Source organism: Meriones unguiculatus, chromosome 6 (genome assembly GCF_030254825.1).
Source record: "Meriones unguiculatus strain TT.TT164.6M chromosome 6, Bangor_MerUng_6.1, whole genome shotgun sequence".
NCBI lineage: Eukaryota > Metazoa > Chordata > Mammalia > Rodentia > Muridae > Meriones > Meriones unguiculatus.
The window spans coordinates 101,713,688-101,730,593 of record NC_083354.1 but is presented as its reverse complement, the minus strand read 5'-3'; the positions used below and the strand labels follow the sequence as shown (position 1 = coordinate 101,730,593).

General features: G+C 46.6%; 1 protein-coding gene across 1 annotated transcript in view; it reads right to left on the bottom strand.

Annotated features, from left to right (window-relative positions):
* Positions 1-720: 720 nt before the first annotated feature.
* Znf704 (zinc finger protein 704) overlaps positions 721-16,906 on the bottom strand; it is a 183,253-nt gene continuing 167,067 nt past the window's right edge. The window contains exons 8-9 of the mRNA XM_021641349.2: positions 13,573-13,670; positions 721-12,474 (exon numbers count right to left, since the gene is read on the bottom strand). Coding sequence (XP_021497024.1) covers positions 12,363-12,474; positions 13,573-13,670 — 210 coding nt within the window. The 3' untranslated portion in view covers positions 721-12,362. The remainder of the gene's footprint in view (positions 12,475-13,572; positions 13,671-16,906) is intronic.

Sequence of the window (16,906 nt, the reverse complement as noted above, 5' to 3'; positions counted from 1 at the left end):
ACCTAAGTATTACATAGCGCAATAGTTCATCCAGCCAGAGGCAAAACTCAAATCTCTGGGCAAACTGGCTTCTGAGGCCATTACATTGCCAAGCTTTTGGAGGTGGGCATAGTGAATTCTGGTGGGCAAGAGCCCTGTCCTGGAAGGCTGTCTGGCTTAGAACCAGAATGGACACTGGACATGGTTCTAGCACGGGGTCAGGAGGACAGGTGAGCTGCTCTCAGTCTGGGCAGTGGTTGTGGGGTGGGCAGCATGGCTGAACATGGGGGATGCGCATCTGCACGAGCCTGGAGATGTCCTCGCTGGCAAGAGGTTGATGGGGAAGATACATCTTTGCTTGTAAACAGCTTTTACAGCTCTAGGTTAAATTAAACCTTCTATTGAGTTTGGCTGTGCTTCTCAGGCTCACATGACTGAACACAGAGTCCTTAGCTGGTGGCCCTGGAGGCTTCTGACTGGAGACTCTGATATTTGGTCTACTAAGATGCACCTAGCTGGTTGGCATGGTCACAGAATGTTGCCTCCAAGCCTCACCCCTTCCCCCCCAGTCCCATAAACTGTGAGCCAAAAAACAAAACAAACAAGCAAACAAACAAACAAACAAAACTCCATCCTTTCTCAGTTTGCTTCAGATATTTGGCCACAGTCCTAAACAAGTGACCACTACCCTGACAACCCTTGACATGAATGTTAAGCTTCATGTAATAAATGGCTCCCAAATAGAAGTAGATACACAAAAACTTTTATTAAGTGGAAGTTAGACTTACTTCATGGCAATTAACCAGTTACAAGTGCATCTAAGTTCATGTGTGTGGACACCATAGAAATCAGAGCGGTCTTTCTGAAAGACCGCTGTTCTGGCTTGGTGCGTGCCAGTGCAAACCAAGGGTAGAACCATACACGGAGTCAGTACAGGTTGACAATGACGTCAGACTAGGTTGGCAACACCATATTCGTCATTACAGCTAAGCATCACAGAACATGAAAGTCCAAAGACCAGAAGAGACTATTTCTAAAGTGTTCTTACTCTACCCCCCTCCTTCTACTGCATGCTTTGAGGACTGCCCAGCAAATCCTCCCCTTGGGGGACAGGGGCTCTTTGCTCTACCCACAAACGGGCCATCAATACTGTAAACTTCTGCTGGTCCTCTTGATGCCCATTGTAAGTGGACAGTAGCCATCCCCTTGGGAAAGTGCAGTTTAACTGGTGTGAACATTTTCTTTTGTAAATCTTGAAGCTGAAAATTTTCTTCTTTTCCAATTAGCACCAGTTTATTTTAAAATATTTTTTTTTCTCCTGGTGTTAAATCTTAGGAAATGTTTTGTAAAACTGACACACAAAGTCCAGAACAACAAAGGCAAAAGAAAAAAAAATGTGTTAGAGAACAGCATTTAGAAAAACAACATTATTGAAACATTCGACGTATCTATGTACAATGTGCCAAAAGCTGGCAAGGAGCATGACTGAGGAACAGTCTCAGAAAAGGTTTGTCAACCTGAACCTCTGCAGGCGGTATTTACAGTCAGAAAAGTATTCAGAAATGTAGTATCAGAACATCTGGATTTGGCTAAAAATCATATAAAAAGACACATTGCCCCTCCCCGACTAACTTCCAGTTAGGTAGCAAACTTATCTTGTATGACCTTAAATATCAGGCTTAGAAGTGTGTTTTCCCCGTATTCTACAAACAGCTTACAAACCTCCTCACAGACGCAACAGAGAACCGGAACAGCGGAGAAATGCTTTCTTCCCTCATCGTCGGGTGGAGGGAAGGATGCAGGAGTCAGGGAGTGTGCACGGCCCACGGAGGAAAAGACCAATTATCAGTTGGAAAGGTCTCGTGAAAATGTCCATCAGCACAGGGCTGAAGAAATGTGAGTATATTCTACAGAGATATTTAAAAATATAAGTGATCATCTCTATGCAATTTTGAAAAAAAAAACAAAAACAAAAACAAAACCCCCCAAAAAACCCCAACTGCTTGCCTTGTCAGATAATATCTTTATTTTGTCGATTGAAAACTATACCCTAACCTCTTTAAAGTGCACTCCTTGCCTCTGGCTAGATTGAAAATTAACAACAAACAAACCTGGGTCATCTTGAGCTGATGCAATATGAACTTCCTACCGTTTTGTTTGCCTGCTTACTTTACGGTGCTGGGAACTCACACATGCCAAGACAAGGGCTCTACCTTTGAGCCCCATCCCTCGTCCTTATTTCCCTGTTAACCCAGTGTTACTAAAGCATCCACCTGTAAGAGCTGGGCAGACTTTGTGTGTGATCTCCTCTCAGGAGAAGGTCTATCCTCCTCATCCACTGTACTGGCTAGTCTTTTTTTTTTGTTTTGTTTTGTTTTTTGAGCCCAAAGTTTTAGTCTAAATGCATTGTCTTGAAACCATCAGAGAGAAAAACAAAGGCATCCCACACCCTTATGAGGATTTGCATTCTCATTTATTTTGAATAATCTGTAGTTGTGATAAGTCTCTATGAAAAAAAGTACTTTGATTTGATATAAAATACATGTTTCTCTTTGAAAATGCATAGTTTATAATTTTATACATTCATTCATTATTAAAGACTTTGTAAGGAAGTACTAAGCCCTGAAATGATGGCAAGATTGGACCTCAAAAGACCTCTATACATTAAACAGCATTGCTGCTAATTCTCAACCAGTGCCTGCCCGTGCTTGCTGTTGTTATCCTAACACCAGTGTCCCCCAGAGGACCGCTTCCTGGCCTTCGGTTTATGAGCAAAGCTTCCTACAGACACCACTTCCACTAACTACCCCACTTTAAATATTCGGTAATTTTTTTTTTTAATGTTTTAGATTTGGTGAAGAAAAGAGTTCAAAAGATGGCTTACCTTTAACAGCCATTACCACCACTAGGGGCAGCTGAGGACCTGCAGCGAACAGTCCCTCTCCCAGACCCTTCATTTGCAACCAGTGGCTGAAGGCCACCGGGCATTCACTTTTGCTGATAGTCTTGAACCCTTTGGGAGCTAGCATTTCTTTTCTTGCCCTGAGTTCTTCCATGCATATAGGAGTATGATATGAAATATTTTGGAAACTATACTAGTTAATTCATAGAGCGTTTAAGTGATTGACCACAGTCTAACCATTAATTACAAAAATAGGAATTTCAGGGTGTACTGTAGGAAAATATGGAGTAAGGGTATGTTTATGCTATATATAATCCACAGGCCTGTCTTGTTTGTACACCCAGGGTATTTTTAGTTACGGAAGTCATGGAAGTAGTATGCTTGGGGAGGTACCATGTGCTTTCTGAATGAAAGATTTCGTTCAGATTTCATCTGAAGCTCTCTCCCAGTGATCAGTTTCCCCAGTTGGGACACTGGAAGTTGAAGCTGTGATGACATACAGGAGTTGAGATCATGCCATGTCACAGCCAATGACTTCCAATGATATAGAGAAAGGGCCTAAAAGAGTAATCCTTCTGATTATAATCTGTCAGCTCAGCCATCCTTCCCCATCCAGGGATGGATTCCTGAGGGGTAACTCAAACCCAAGGGTAGCCACAAGCCTTCAGTGTGCCTCCTTTTCCCTCTGTCTTGTTGCCTGTGCCAGAAATAAAAGGTGGGGTTATCCTTCGGTTAGGAATGAATGTTTAACAAGGTGAGTCGTTTTCAAGTTCCAGAGCTACAAAACAGGAACAATTGTACTCCTTCATCACAGAGTGAAGGCCAGCCCCGTTCTCACTGTAATCCTCAGGCGGAAGTCAGAGCCGGCAGGATCTAGTATGAAGTCCCCTGGGCTGCCTGCAACATTCCATTCTAACAGATCCCACTGCCCGGCTGACCCTCAGCTCTGGGTAGGTGAACAGAAGGAGGGATCTAAGACACAGCTTAGCCGCTGCGTCCTGGCGTTGAGTGTGGCAGGGTGGACACCTCCAGGACACTACATCTGTTCATCCCCTGCAGGAAGGGTAGCCACTCACCGAGCAAAATGAGCAAGATAAGGGCGAGCAACCATGCCTTGGAGCAACGAAGGCAGAGAAAGCATCCATTAAGCAATCAAGGAACAAGAATGGCCCATCCCTGGATCTGGAAATGAGCCTGGCCTCTGGGCTGAGAGATGAAGACAGGTAGGGAAATATCCACCAGCCAACCTGCATGCTGCTGCCAAGATGGTGGAAATGGCAACTAGATGGGGGCTGGTCCCCCAGACTCTCACTTAAGTTTTATGTCTTCTCTCGAGTGTTGGTTTCCCTCTTCAGTCAGGGACTGAGACAATACAGGAGAAGTAAACGGAGGAGGCCCCTTGTTTCCCCAAAGGTTTCCTTCTTTAATGCTGGAGAGCTCTCTTGCCTTTCTCAGGGACAGCCAGGTTATACTGTGGCTAATTTTCTTAAATAACATTTTGGGTAGAATCTGGTCCTAGTAAAACAGCAAAATAGCTAATCAGCCTCAAGGATTGATCTGTAATGGTCTTGTAGCATAATCTTTGGAGTGTTACAATTCTATGGCTAATGCCCACTGCGATAGAACATTCAAAAGAGAACGGCTATTTGATTCTCACCTGAACCTTACTTCAAAATCTAGCTGTTTGCTTAGCTCTTGTTCACGAACACTAGGTTCTTTCTGTGTGTTGCCTGTCAAGGACAGGCATAAAACTACACAACGGGCTGCCTTTCCATCACAGTAGAAAAGGGAAAACCATCCGGACTCTCAGCCTTAAATAACCCTGATAATGAACTAGGTGACAGACAAATATAGGGTTGGCTTTTTGTTTTCTTTATTTCCTTCTAGTCTCATGACAAGATTATTTGTAAGCACTTTACTCTGAACTCAAGATGCTCACCTTGGCAACCTGAGATGAAGTTCATTCACCTACTGGACAGCCTTTTAATCATTTCCAATGGAAGCAATCTCAAACTTTGCCAGCATTATTTAAATTGCATTCTAATCTAAACATGACATAATTGGTCTTCTAGGCACTTCCAGCATGTTTACAGGTCTTTTACATTTGGTTCTTCAAACTGTAACTTTGAGCTGGTTTTTATATTTTCCGGCATCAATTTAAAATTTAGCCTGAAAAGCTAAAGGACAGCAGTAAAACATTTCTTCACCCAGGAAGTCAAACTTCTTATTTAGAATATTGCTTTAGTTAATAAATTCCTATACTTTACCATTTTGCTAGACAGAACGTGGGGACCAAGCATAGTAAACACGGGGACACATTTGGGGATGATTACATTTCCCCTAAGTAACACGAATGAATGTGTGCTCTTTGTTTCTGGACTGAGAACTTGGGGGCCTTGGGAATCCATGGCTTTTGAGTCACAGTGGAAGAGAGCCAAGACAGCCTTTTCCTCTGTCTCTGCGGGCAAAATGACAGTGCTGAGTCATGGGTTCAAGACTACCCTGTCTTGGCTTGGATGTCTTGGCTTGTACTTGTTTTCTACACTAGGTTCTTATAAAGACCAAAGAGAATAACGTCTGAATGAGACACGCTTTATCATACGGAACTGTCCTGTAACAGGACTTCAATACGACAAGAAGAATTAAAAGAATGTAGTTGCTCAGAACAATGAAAGAGTCTAACCTGATCGCCCCTTCTTCCACGACATAGTTATTCTCATTTTTATTTCGCCCTCAGACAAAGATACTATGGTTTTCTAAGCGGAAAAACCTCCTTTAAGGTGAACAGACACCTGAAGACACCCAAGCACCTATTAGTTCTGAAGCAAGGACCTTGTCAGATCAGAGGTGGAATTGTAAAATGAAACAAGGAGAGGGATAGCCTGGGGAGCATGGAGTGAGGGCAGAGGGCATTGGCACAGGAGGGACCGTGTGCCACCTTAAAGCTTCAGGACACCTGGCTGCCTCCAGAAAGGCACAAGACTGTTTTTTTTTTTTGTTTTTTTTTTGTTTGCCAGCCCTTCATCACAGTGGTCACGGTAGCAGACACAGTAAGAATCAGGGTTAGAGCTATTCAGTACTTTGGAGTGTGCCTGGGTATGCCAGGAGGCAGCTCTTACCTGAGCTGGCTAACAACTCAGTATGTTCTGATCAGGGGGAAAGCTAATGTAAAGATACGACATTTCTATTTTTCCTTCCATGAGACTAATCTCTAGGGAGAAATAGCTTCTTTCCTCTTTCGAAATGTCTACTGCTCAGTCTGTGCCACCACGTGCATCTCTGGTGCTCATGGAGGACTGGGCCTGTTAGCCAAGGGATGTGGCATTGACTTCCACAGCTGAAACCAGTGGCCACAGGATGCCCCTGGCCCACATAGCTTTTCTTTGGTCTGGAGTATTAGCCAAGAATGTATGTTGGTGGTCAACATTTAATTGTCAGGTGATGCCATGCCTCCAATTTGGACCTAGCAACCTGGTGTGATGCCTGTGGGTTCTGATTGTCAAAAGCTAAGTGTGGGTCTTCCTTTTCAGTAGATGTCAGCTGCCTAGTCCACAAACCGTTTGTCCTGGCGCGCACTGGTCACCTGACGTGCAGCCCCTGTAACGAGGCTTCCGTTCACAGTAAGATGCACACAGTTCAAAGCCGTGCAGCTCTGAACACCTGCTGGGTACTCAGACGCTCTCAGATGTGCCACCCCAAGGGGCAGCATGAAAGGCTAGCTGCTGCCAAACCCGAGCGGGCCTTCTGAGCGCTGCATCAATTATCCAGCAGGTACCCATCTGCCCACCTCAGCTTCTGTTTTCATAGGCTCTGCAGACTCTGGCTACTCTGGGCTAGCTTTCCAAGTCAACAAACTCTTGGGAAGAAAAGATGCTTTCTTTAACAGTGAGTGGGCTTGAGGATGTGAACAGCTTAAAATAGTCTTGGCAAGGCTCACAGCTATTTGTGTAGCTCCCTTCCCTGTTTCCTACGTCCCCTGGGAATACTGTCACTTTTTGCTCACTACCTTGGGTGCCTGTGAGGTTTTCAGAGTGAAAAACAAACAAAAGTAAAACAAAGCAGTTGTTCTGATGTCGAAATTCTTCAGCCGGTGTTGACGGCTTAAGAGTTCTTTGGGTGTACATACTCCGATTTTAGACATTTCCACCAAAAGACGTTTGCTTGTTAAAGGTAGGGATGTAGTTCTGACAGGCGAAAACTCGTAAGAGAATACGTTTCACACTAAAGGAATATTTCTTCCATGGCCCGGAAGCCTGTGTGCTAGCATCTTTTCATTTACAATATAGAAAGTGAATCTTCACGTGACTCCCTCCCCTCCCCCCCATGCTCTGAAAACACACTAGTTATGATAAGGGAGTAGAAGCCGCTACATCGATTCTCTTGCAAATAACCTTTCTATCTGTTCTGCATTTCTACCCTTGCTTGGAGGGTTAGTTGAAAAGATACACATCAAAACACTTGCTTAAAAGAGGCATAGCCCTTGGATTGGTGAACAGGATCTGTGTACCATATCTACACTTCCTGCCGGTGAAAATACTGCGTTTTAAAAAATAAGCTACACTGTATAAAACCAAGGTCATTTCCCACAAAGTGTTCATGTTCTCTGTGATTATAAAACACGGTATCTTGTAAAATATTTCCAGTTCTGCTAAACTTGAGAGATTAAGTACTAATGTTTATTATAAAAGTGTCATGTCTCTTGCAGGAGCCTAAGTGGTATTATTTCTTTCATTTGGAAATTTAAGTTGTAATTATTATTGTATTTAAGATTACATTTACCATAACACATTACCATTGTGATTCTCAGACCCACACAACGAAAGTTATAAAACATGAGATTGTCTTCGGAAAAAGGGAACTATTTACAGAACAGGACAGGAGGTAAAATTCCCATGTTGCTTTCCTGGTCCTGTGATAGGTACACTCTTTAAAGCATTATATCATTGAAAATGGGCCTTTTCAAAGTCAGTCACCAAAAGCAAGTCAGTCTTGAGTGTGTTTCATACTTCCTTGCTCTGTTGGCGTGCAGTTACTCAGGACAACTGGTACCTAAAAGTGCTAACCTCATTTTATTTACTAACTTCCCACTTGGCTACTTACAATGCAGAAAAGACAGGATGAAATGGTTGCAACAGGGAGGAATCTCTACCGGGAGGAGGATCAGGGGAGCCTGTGTGCTGCTGGTAGGTTCTCTCTGACAGAAATAAAGTTTCCAGTTGACTCATTGTGCCTAACATGCCCTCCGAATTGACCCACACCCCCAATCATATCTGTCATATTGATGGGTCCCCCTGGCTCCACCCATTTGTACGTGATCACACAGGTCAATGCTACAGCTGACGTGGGTGGTGGAAATCTTACAGGATGTGAGAAAAAGCAGCACCTTGTCCATAAGAGTCCACGGCAGTGTGCTTCTTAACCCGCCACTAAAGCAAAGCATATGTCGTGTACAGCTTTCTCTCACTTAAGAGAATGCTGTGGATAGCTAATAAACAGTTGCCCGAACCGGGAGATTACAACAAGGAACAGCAAGGCTTTTTGTTCACAATTACATTCAGAGAAAGCCTCACCATGTCTAGAAATACCCAGGAGGCTCTGCACGTGTGGCTCAAACGTCAGTCAGCTTTAGGCCGGCTAGAAAAGGACAGTGAGGCATGGGTGTGTCTGCCATGCCTCACAAAAGTTGCCCGTGCAGCTGACACGGATCTGTCTTGAAATGATACTGAGTTTACATGGCAAAACCAAAAAAACAAAAAACAACTTGATTTGACAAGAAAAGACGAGACAATAAAAATCTTCTCAGTCTTGGGGGTTCTCCAGATCTGTCTTCGCACAGCCTCCCCGTTTCCCTGAGGAAATAATGAGTAGTATTTACAGAATTCTGCTACCGTGTTCACTGTATACCCTTGTATGTGCCGTTCTCGCCTCTTTTTCTCGGAACCTTCCAGTGAATGCCACCTTTGTCTTGCAGTGCAGTTGCAGTGAGAGATGAGGTGGACTCTTCTAGGGCCGCTCACTTGAAGTCCAGGGCTTCTGGAGAAAATATGACACGCTAGGATAGCAGACTTCCACTCGCGTTTTCTTGAATTGCGATGGGAAACAATTTGGTTTCTTTTTTTTTTTTTTTTGCAACATACATGTGACCATCTCTGAAGAGAATTTTTTTTTTTTTTGAAAGCTCAGGGGTTACCACCAGTGCTGTTCTCTGTTGATAATGTCCGTTCGCAGCTCTGTCACAGGTGGCAGGGGACTGCCTCATAAGGGAGCCTCTTGGAAATGGAGCTGTCATCAGGTACTACACGCCCACTCCAGTTTGGAAACCCACTGCTTTGTTTCTGGCGCTGGCTTTTACCAATCCACAGAGAAACAGCACAGAATAGGAGGCAGAAGGGCGAGCCTGTTGGATGGCCCCTGGACAAAGCAGCTTCCATCTCGTTTCAGACATCTGCAGCGGACACTGAGCGTCCCTGGCTGAGCAGCACATGAGGGGGAGGCAGGAGTGTGCAGGTCTTTTGCAATGCCTCCTTGACATGCTTGCTACCTGGCGGTTTTCTCCAGGTTGTCTCTCTGGCTTTCACAAGCTTAAGTGTCCATACTCTGGGAAGGCTAAGCGGAAACTACTGCCCGTTGCACACATTTCTTTCTGGAGAAATGTCCTGTCAGTCACTGTGAAATGCATGCCTTCTCTGGGAGAAACGAGAAAACTTTTTTTGGAGGAAGAGGCATCAATGCAAGGAAAACAAACAAACAAACAAACAAAAACCCCAGATATTTCCATTGGACACGAGTTCACTGCACCGTCATTCCTGTTGCAGACAGGGCTATGGGCCCTGAGGGTGCTCAGAACTTCAGCCCAGCAGTCTGCCTGCCTGAGATGGTTTGCACCGTTCCCTGTTTCTCCAAGAAATGCGGGCACGAGAAGCTTCATGGAGTTTCATGGAGATGGCATCAAATGTAAAGTCAGGCTTTATTTGGCACTTTGTTCAGTTCTCCAAATAACAAAATAACTGTTTAAAAAAAATGTAACGCATAAAAAAAGGTAACTCATGTAATCGGCAACTGTATGTTGCAATTCAGTGTTTTCTGGTACCCTGGGGTCACAGCCTTCCACACAGGGAACGGGCATGCTGTCCAGAACCGTACTCAGGATGCCTGTGCACCTGGAAGCCAGACGAGAAGAAGTGCCTAGGCTGGCCTGTAGACCACAGCCCCAGGCAGGGCTGGAGATGCAGCAAAGCTGCTATGACGAAGGCTTTAGGGAGAACGAGGTGTCCAGGTCCGGTATTTGGTTTCTTGACTTGGCTGACAGTGTGTTCTGAGCAGCCGCGGAACGACCGAGCCTTGCTTGGGCTGGTCTCCTGGGGAGACAGCCACAGCGCCTTGCTTAAGGATTGCTCTCGTGCAGAGAGCCTCCCCCTATCCTCAAGTTCTCTCGAGAAGATGGATTTAACTTTGCATCACCTTAACATTTTGATTAAAGTCTTCATCTGCGATTTAAAGAACAATTCTGGAGCTTTGCTGAAGAGGAAATCTCCAGCCTAGGGTCCATCTATTATGTAAGCACGAGGGAGGTGGACTTGATCAAACAGCTGACCGTGACAACCTACACAGTGCTCAGGGCCTCTTGGACCAGCCAGAGCATCGGTTCCAGCAGTGTGGCTACAAGAGATAGGATACAGGACTTGCCCAGGGCAAAGAACTCAATCTCAGCATTTCAAAAACAAAATTCGGCTTCCTGGTTGCAGGTCAAAACATCTAGAACAGCTGGTGTGGCTGACGGTGATCACCAACCTATGGGGGGGGGGGGTCAGATAAAGCTTTCTCTTTTCTTTTGAAATAAGTGTTTTGTTTTTCTTTTAAATATCTGAAGGAAAAGATCAAGGTATCTTTCAAGAAATAATCTTTTAAAAAGCCACATGAATTTAAAAAATAAGATTGCCAAAATACATGAACGCACCAATTAAGGGTGTTCCGCTGCAGAACCTCCATATATACCCCTTACGTAAAAAAAGGGGTGTCTCTGATTACTACATGATTTCTTTCTACTCCATAAAAAAGCACTATGTACAGTCTTTAAACATATATTAAGCTCCCCTCTGTGCAATTTCCCTTAACATTCGTATGGCTGACACCTGTTCCCCATCCCCACCCCGTGCCTCCTATAAGGTGCTTACTCTGCATAGGTACAGGACACTCAGCTCTGAAGCAGGGCAGGCAGAGAATAAGCATACAGACAGGGCTTTGGCTGCTCTCCAAGCTCCGCCCCTCAAACAGCCAAGCCCACCAGTGTAGACATCCAACAGCTGGGACCCAGTGTGAGCCCTGGCCCTACTGAACGGAGAGTCCTATACCAAGGTGTGTTTTCCTTTGGGCATTCTGTAAGTTAGTGTCTGAGCAGATTCTTAATTCATAGTTCCAATATTTCTATAAGAAAAAAAAAAGTTTAGCTTTCCATTATCCACATGTCACTGTGCCCACGGGCTTGTCCCCTAGAACACATAAAGCACGCGTTCTATAAAAGTGCACACAGAATAGAAGTTGGCTTGTTGCCTTACTGGGTTTTCTCACACTCAGGGGCATCTTAGCTGTGGTCTGCTCCAAGCGAACCTGTGGGCGGGTCTTGCGTCCTCTACCTGGTGGAGCCGGAGAGCAGGATGATAACCCAGTCCTGCCTACAGAGCCAGGCACTCTATCCAGGTTGCAGTTTGTGTGATATCCCTCAAAGAAGCATCGAGGCTTACCCAAGTGCTCCTGGTGCCAGCTCGCTTCTGTGCTGGGCAGAGGCGTGGCTGTGCTACCGCTTGGGATCTGAGGACGACTCCCACATGCTTTCTGCAGTGCGGCTTGGGGTCCGGACCCCACTGCCCATCACTGCTGGCCTTATGATACCCGGAGCCTCCAAGTGAACATCTTTACATGGTTCCACGTGGGGTCCTTCTTGAAAACAGACAGAGAAGAGACACCCAGTGTACAGTTCTTTCTTGAAATACATCATGATCTGGACTGCTCCAAGGAGCTGGCTGGAAAACAGGGAAATGCCTACGCACAAGGCAGGTACTGTCCTTTGTACAAATGCTACTTCATAGCTTACGGGTTTGTTGTGTAGCTGGTGGGCATGTTAAGTGTCAAAAACCCTTGAAAATGCCACAGTTCAGACAGCTTATCAAAAATCTGCCTTCTCTCTAGGTGAGATGGACCTGGTTGGCTAAGCTGCTCCAGAAGATCAGCTTTAGGACCAGATGGACAGCAAACAAAGCTGGCTTTTCTTTGAATGGAAAAAGTCCTTCTTGCTGCCCGGTTCTCAGAGCAGTGCAGGTCCTAATTTTTTGCTTCTTCTTTCTTTTCTTTTCTTTTTTTTTTTTTTGCTTTAATTCCACCAAGGAATCATATCCCTGGGATTGCAGGAAGGGCTTTCCCTGGGCCACGAGTGGCTTCCTCTGGAAGGCGAGGCAGGAAGGGCTGGGGCGAGCCCGCCCCTGGCTCAGTCGACGAACCGCTGGCAGGCTTTCTTCCAGCGGCAGGCGGTACACCACATGTCCCTGTTCTCCATCCCGTAAACCTTGCGGCACTTCTTGCCTTCTCCTCTGGGCTTCCTGGAAGACAGACAGCAGAGACCTGGTCAGGGACAGCAAGTGGGGGGCCTTCCGGGGAGAGGTCAGAAGGCCTGAAAACCCAGTCAGAATGGAGAAGGTGCTCAGCAGGCCTGGGTATTTCTAAATTTTATTCATTGAACTGTTCATCTGATTTTTTTTTTTTTTTTTTGTATGAGTAAGGAAGTAAACATGCCTGTAATCCCAGCACTCAGGGAGGCAGAGGCAGGCAGATCTCTGTGAGTTCGAGGCCAGCCTGGTTTACAAAGTGAATCCAGGACAGCCAAGTAGAGTGCAGGACAGCCGAGGCCACACAGAGAAACCCTGTCGGGGGGGGGGGGGAGGGGAGACAAACACAGAAAAAACAAAAACCAAAAAAAAAAAGGAAGTAAACAGGAGATGGGGCAGGGTGTGTGTGGCTCTGGGAAAGCACTGGCTATTCAAGCATGAGTATATTTGGACCGCTGAAACCTGCCCAGAGCTGGACATGATGGTTTGTGTCTGTGATTGTCTGCAACCCCAGCGCTTACACAGCAAGGTCGGGGTGCAGATGGGAAGATCCTCACAAGCTCTCTGGCCAGTTTTCCTGCATATGCAGTAGGCGATCGAGAGAGCCTGTCCAGGGAAAGGTGGGAAGCAAAGACAAAACACCCAAGCCGTCTTCAACTTCCACCTGTGCCCCATGGCACAGATCCACGCTCTCACGTGCCACTCCACATTTTCCTCCCACCCGCACACCCTGCCTCCTAAAAAACAAGCTAACACACAATCATCAACAACCACCCCCAAAGACATACAGGACAGCAGAAAAACAACACTGTTCCTCCGGATTTTCACTGTGCCTTTCCGCTGTTCAGAATTCTGGTTGGGGGCTTCCTGGGAGACTCTTCCTGGATCTGGATTAAAACTAACTTGTCACTCATGTCACAGAGGTCAGTACAGGACAGTGATGGCTAGAAAACCACCGGAACGAAAGAAACCCTGCTTCACAGACTGGGGAGAGATTTTACAAAAGGTCCTAATTTTCGGTTCCTTTTTCCTGTTTTTCTGATTCCTAGGAAGTTCCTTTGAGGCGAGGTCTGTAGCTGCGGTCAATCATACCTCAGGCTGACTGTCCCTCTGGGCGGGGAGGACAGGGCCACGTGGGCATGCTGTCTCTGCTCTCCTGAGCCCACTGGGTGGTGATGCGTCGGAGACACCTAGAAAACAAGGACAGTCAGGTTGATGGTGCGGGACCCCCTACTGCCCCCCACCTTTGCAGTGTGGGCAACGGTCCCTGAGCATAAAGCGTGAAGAAAGGTTTCGGTCTCAACGGCATGCTTTTATGGCTAAGGTTAAATGAACATTGAGTTTAAGCTGGCAAGGTTAGGGACTCTGGGGCTGAACGTAAAAAGGGCTCTCAGCTGGTATGCGATAGCTATGCCGACCAGATCACACGTCTGCCGATTTGTGTGGCTATCACGTGACTCAGCTCAGACCCCAGATAGTGGCAGCGTGGGCGTGCTCCCGCTGGCGGCACTTCTCTATCATTGCCTCCCACACTCCCACAGAAAAGCCCAAGAAGTTATGAGCACACGGGGGCTTTCTCGGCTCCAAGTTCCAAGCACTTCCACAGTCCTACACGCCGACCAGACACGGCCAGGTCGGTTACAGCAAGAGCCCTCTGTCCAGAGCTTCCTGGAGGTGGGCTCAGAGGTAGAACTCGAACTTGTCATACATACGCAGCGAGCTGTTTACCCATGAGCCATTTCACCGGCCCTGCTCTCTGCATTCTAATCTTTGTCTTCTATCTCAAACCTTTTCAAAAGCCTACCCTGCAGAGTATCTTACTAAATATAAAGTACACTCCGTAACACCGCGGACAGTGCTCTCTGCCACCGTTTATAAATACATACAATCATCAGGCTGCGTGACCACACCACGCTTATTGAGTGGGCATGACTTCCAGTGAGCTTAAAGACTCTAACCTATAGTTTTTGCGCTCGTGGCAGGGAGACACCTGAGCTATCTGTCTCGTTCTTACAGATTCGATTTCGTCGTTTCCCAGAACTGACAGCAGCAGCGGTGAGCGGCCCACACTGTTAGCCGCGTGTCAGCCCCTGCCCTGAGCGACACCAGTCCACGCGGCTGTTTTGGAATGCAGGAGATTGTTTAAGAAGGTCATGTGCTGGCTTGAGGTCAGAGTTCATGGGTCAGCCTAGGATTTGAACTGTGCTCCCCGTGAGAGCAGTAATATGGATTCGTGATGCCCTTCTGTATATGTTTTAGAGAAATGTCTTTGTGATCTTTCTGTCATATGGACTCAAAAAGATTTCTGACGGGATGAATCTTTCAGTAGCATTTTAAATCCTGTTTCTAGGCAATAAAAAATAAACCCCAAGCGACTTCATTAGTTACTTCTCTTGCAGTTAGGATGCAGTAAGTGACAGAAAGGACTCGTAGATGTTCATCCTGGCTTACAGCTCAGGGAATGTTGCCCACCGGCTGTGAGAGGGCACAGTGGGAGCACGGGCACAGTGTGCTCAGGTTCTCAGAGTTTGCAAAGCAGACCAGGCTGGAGGCAGATAAGAACTTCAAGATCCACCTGCCGCAACCCGGTCAGGCCCCACCTCCTGAAGGTCTCATGGCATTCTAAAACATCATCACAAGGCGAGGACCAAGTCCTCTAACACACGAACCAACGAGGCCATGTCACTTCATGTCCAAGCTATAACAGCACCCCAAAGCGAAGTGCGTTCTGTCACCCACTTAGGGTTTTTTTTTTTTTTTTTGAGATAAAGTCTCATGGAGCTCAGGCTGTCCTCAAATTTACCATGTGGCTGAAGTTGGCCTTGAGCTCTTGATCTTTCTGTCTTTACTTCTCAACTGCTGGGACTAGAGGTACAAACCGGCCTGTCTGGCTTCCCCACTTCTCCTAAAATTTTATATTGAAATTTTAAGTCCTCCGTCTGGCTGTATTGAAAGATAAGCCCTTCAAGGAATTAAGGTTAGATGAGGTCATAAGGGTAGGGTCCTGATCCAACAGGACTAGCGTTACAAGGAGAGACACCATACAATGCACGCGCGCGCGCACACACACACACACACACACACTCTACTCCCCAGCCGTCGGCTAGAGAAGCCTGCTCAAAAGGATAGTAGCATCTCCAGAGCCTTCACGGCTATCCTTTGGGAAGGACTCTGGTGCTGGGACTCATTAAAGCCAGTTCTCAGGATAGAGAATGAGTGAAAGCCTGTGGACCTGGGGGCGGCTCAGAAGGGGCCTTCTGTAGGAAGTCTCCTGAGGTTTGTCTTCAGCACCGGAGCTCAAGGATGAGGGAGCAAAGGCACCTTTAACCCAGGACGGCAAGCCTGAGCATTGAACGGGGCAGAGGCAGAAGAGATTTTTACAAACCAGGAGCCACTCTCTGGACCTGTGGGACAGGGCCGCCCTTAATGTTTTTTATAATTTAAAAATTGGATAGATAGATAGCTGTTATCTGAAGCTATCCTGCCACTTTAGGGTGAGGAGCTTCATGTTCTGAGCGTCTGCCTGGCTCCCTGTTGTAAGGGGCGAGGGCCAGCATGCTGGCCGGCGTGAAGGCAGTGGGCCTGCCACCGCTGTGGCTGTGTGGGGCGGGCTGTGCACCGTCAGCCCACCTAGGACAGCAGGCAGCCAACGCTGTCTTCTTTGAGAGCACCGACAGGGAGTTCAGGAGCACAGGGAATAATCTCAGGGCTACATTCTTATCTTTCTAGAGTCAGACGAGGCTTTTAAAAATATACCTACAACCTTAAAATAGCGACGGCAAGCTCGACTGCTGAAGTGTTTATCTAAGTCTTGGCTGAAGCAGATTACAAACGGGGGAGGCTGGAAATTCTCCAGTCTGAGAGTAAATGAGAGAGGGGAGGCGGAGGTTGCGGTACAACTGGAAACCTGGTGCCCCAGGTGGGGCCAGGCAGACCCCTGGAGCTCACCAGCCAGTGGGTTAACTAATGTGTGCTCTGGCTCAGAGGCCTTGCCTCAAACCTAAGGCACACACACACACACACACACACACACACACACACACACACCACACCACACGAAAAGAATAAATGAGAAACGGCCCTAGGAGGTAGAATTTCCAGCTAACCCAGATAGCGCATCTATTTTCTGTGCAATCTCGATGCTGGAATGTCCCTGGAAACCAACACAGAAATAAAACATTTCGTTGAAAAAAAGAAAGAAAGAAAGAAAAAGGCGGGGAGTGGGGCCATTGCGACTGAGGGTGAAGACAGCTCTAGTATCCATGGAAGAGAGCTCTAAGATTTCATTGTTGGAAAACAAACAACAGAAGGAGTCCTGGCTGGCACCCTACAGAGAGAACTGGGAGGACAGACAGCTTGTTAGAGACCAGAATGATGTCTCCATGATGGTTTAATTTAAAAAGCACAGCAGAGCTGGGCGAGGCGG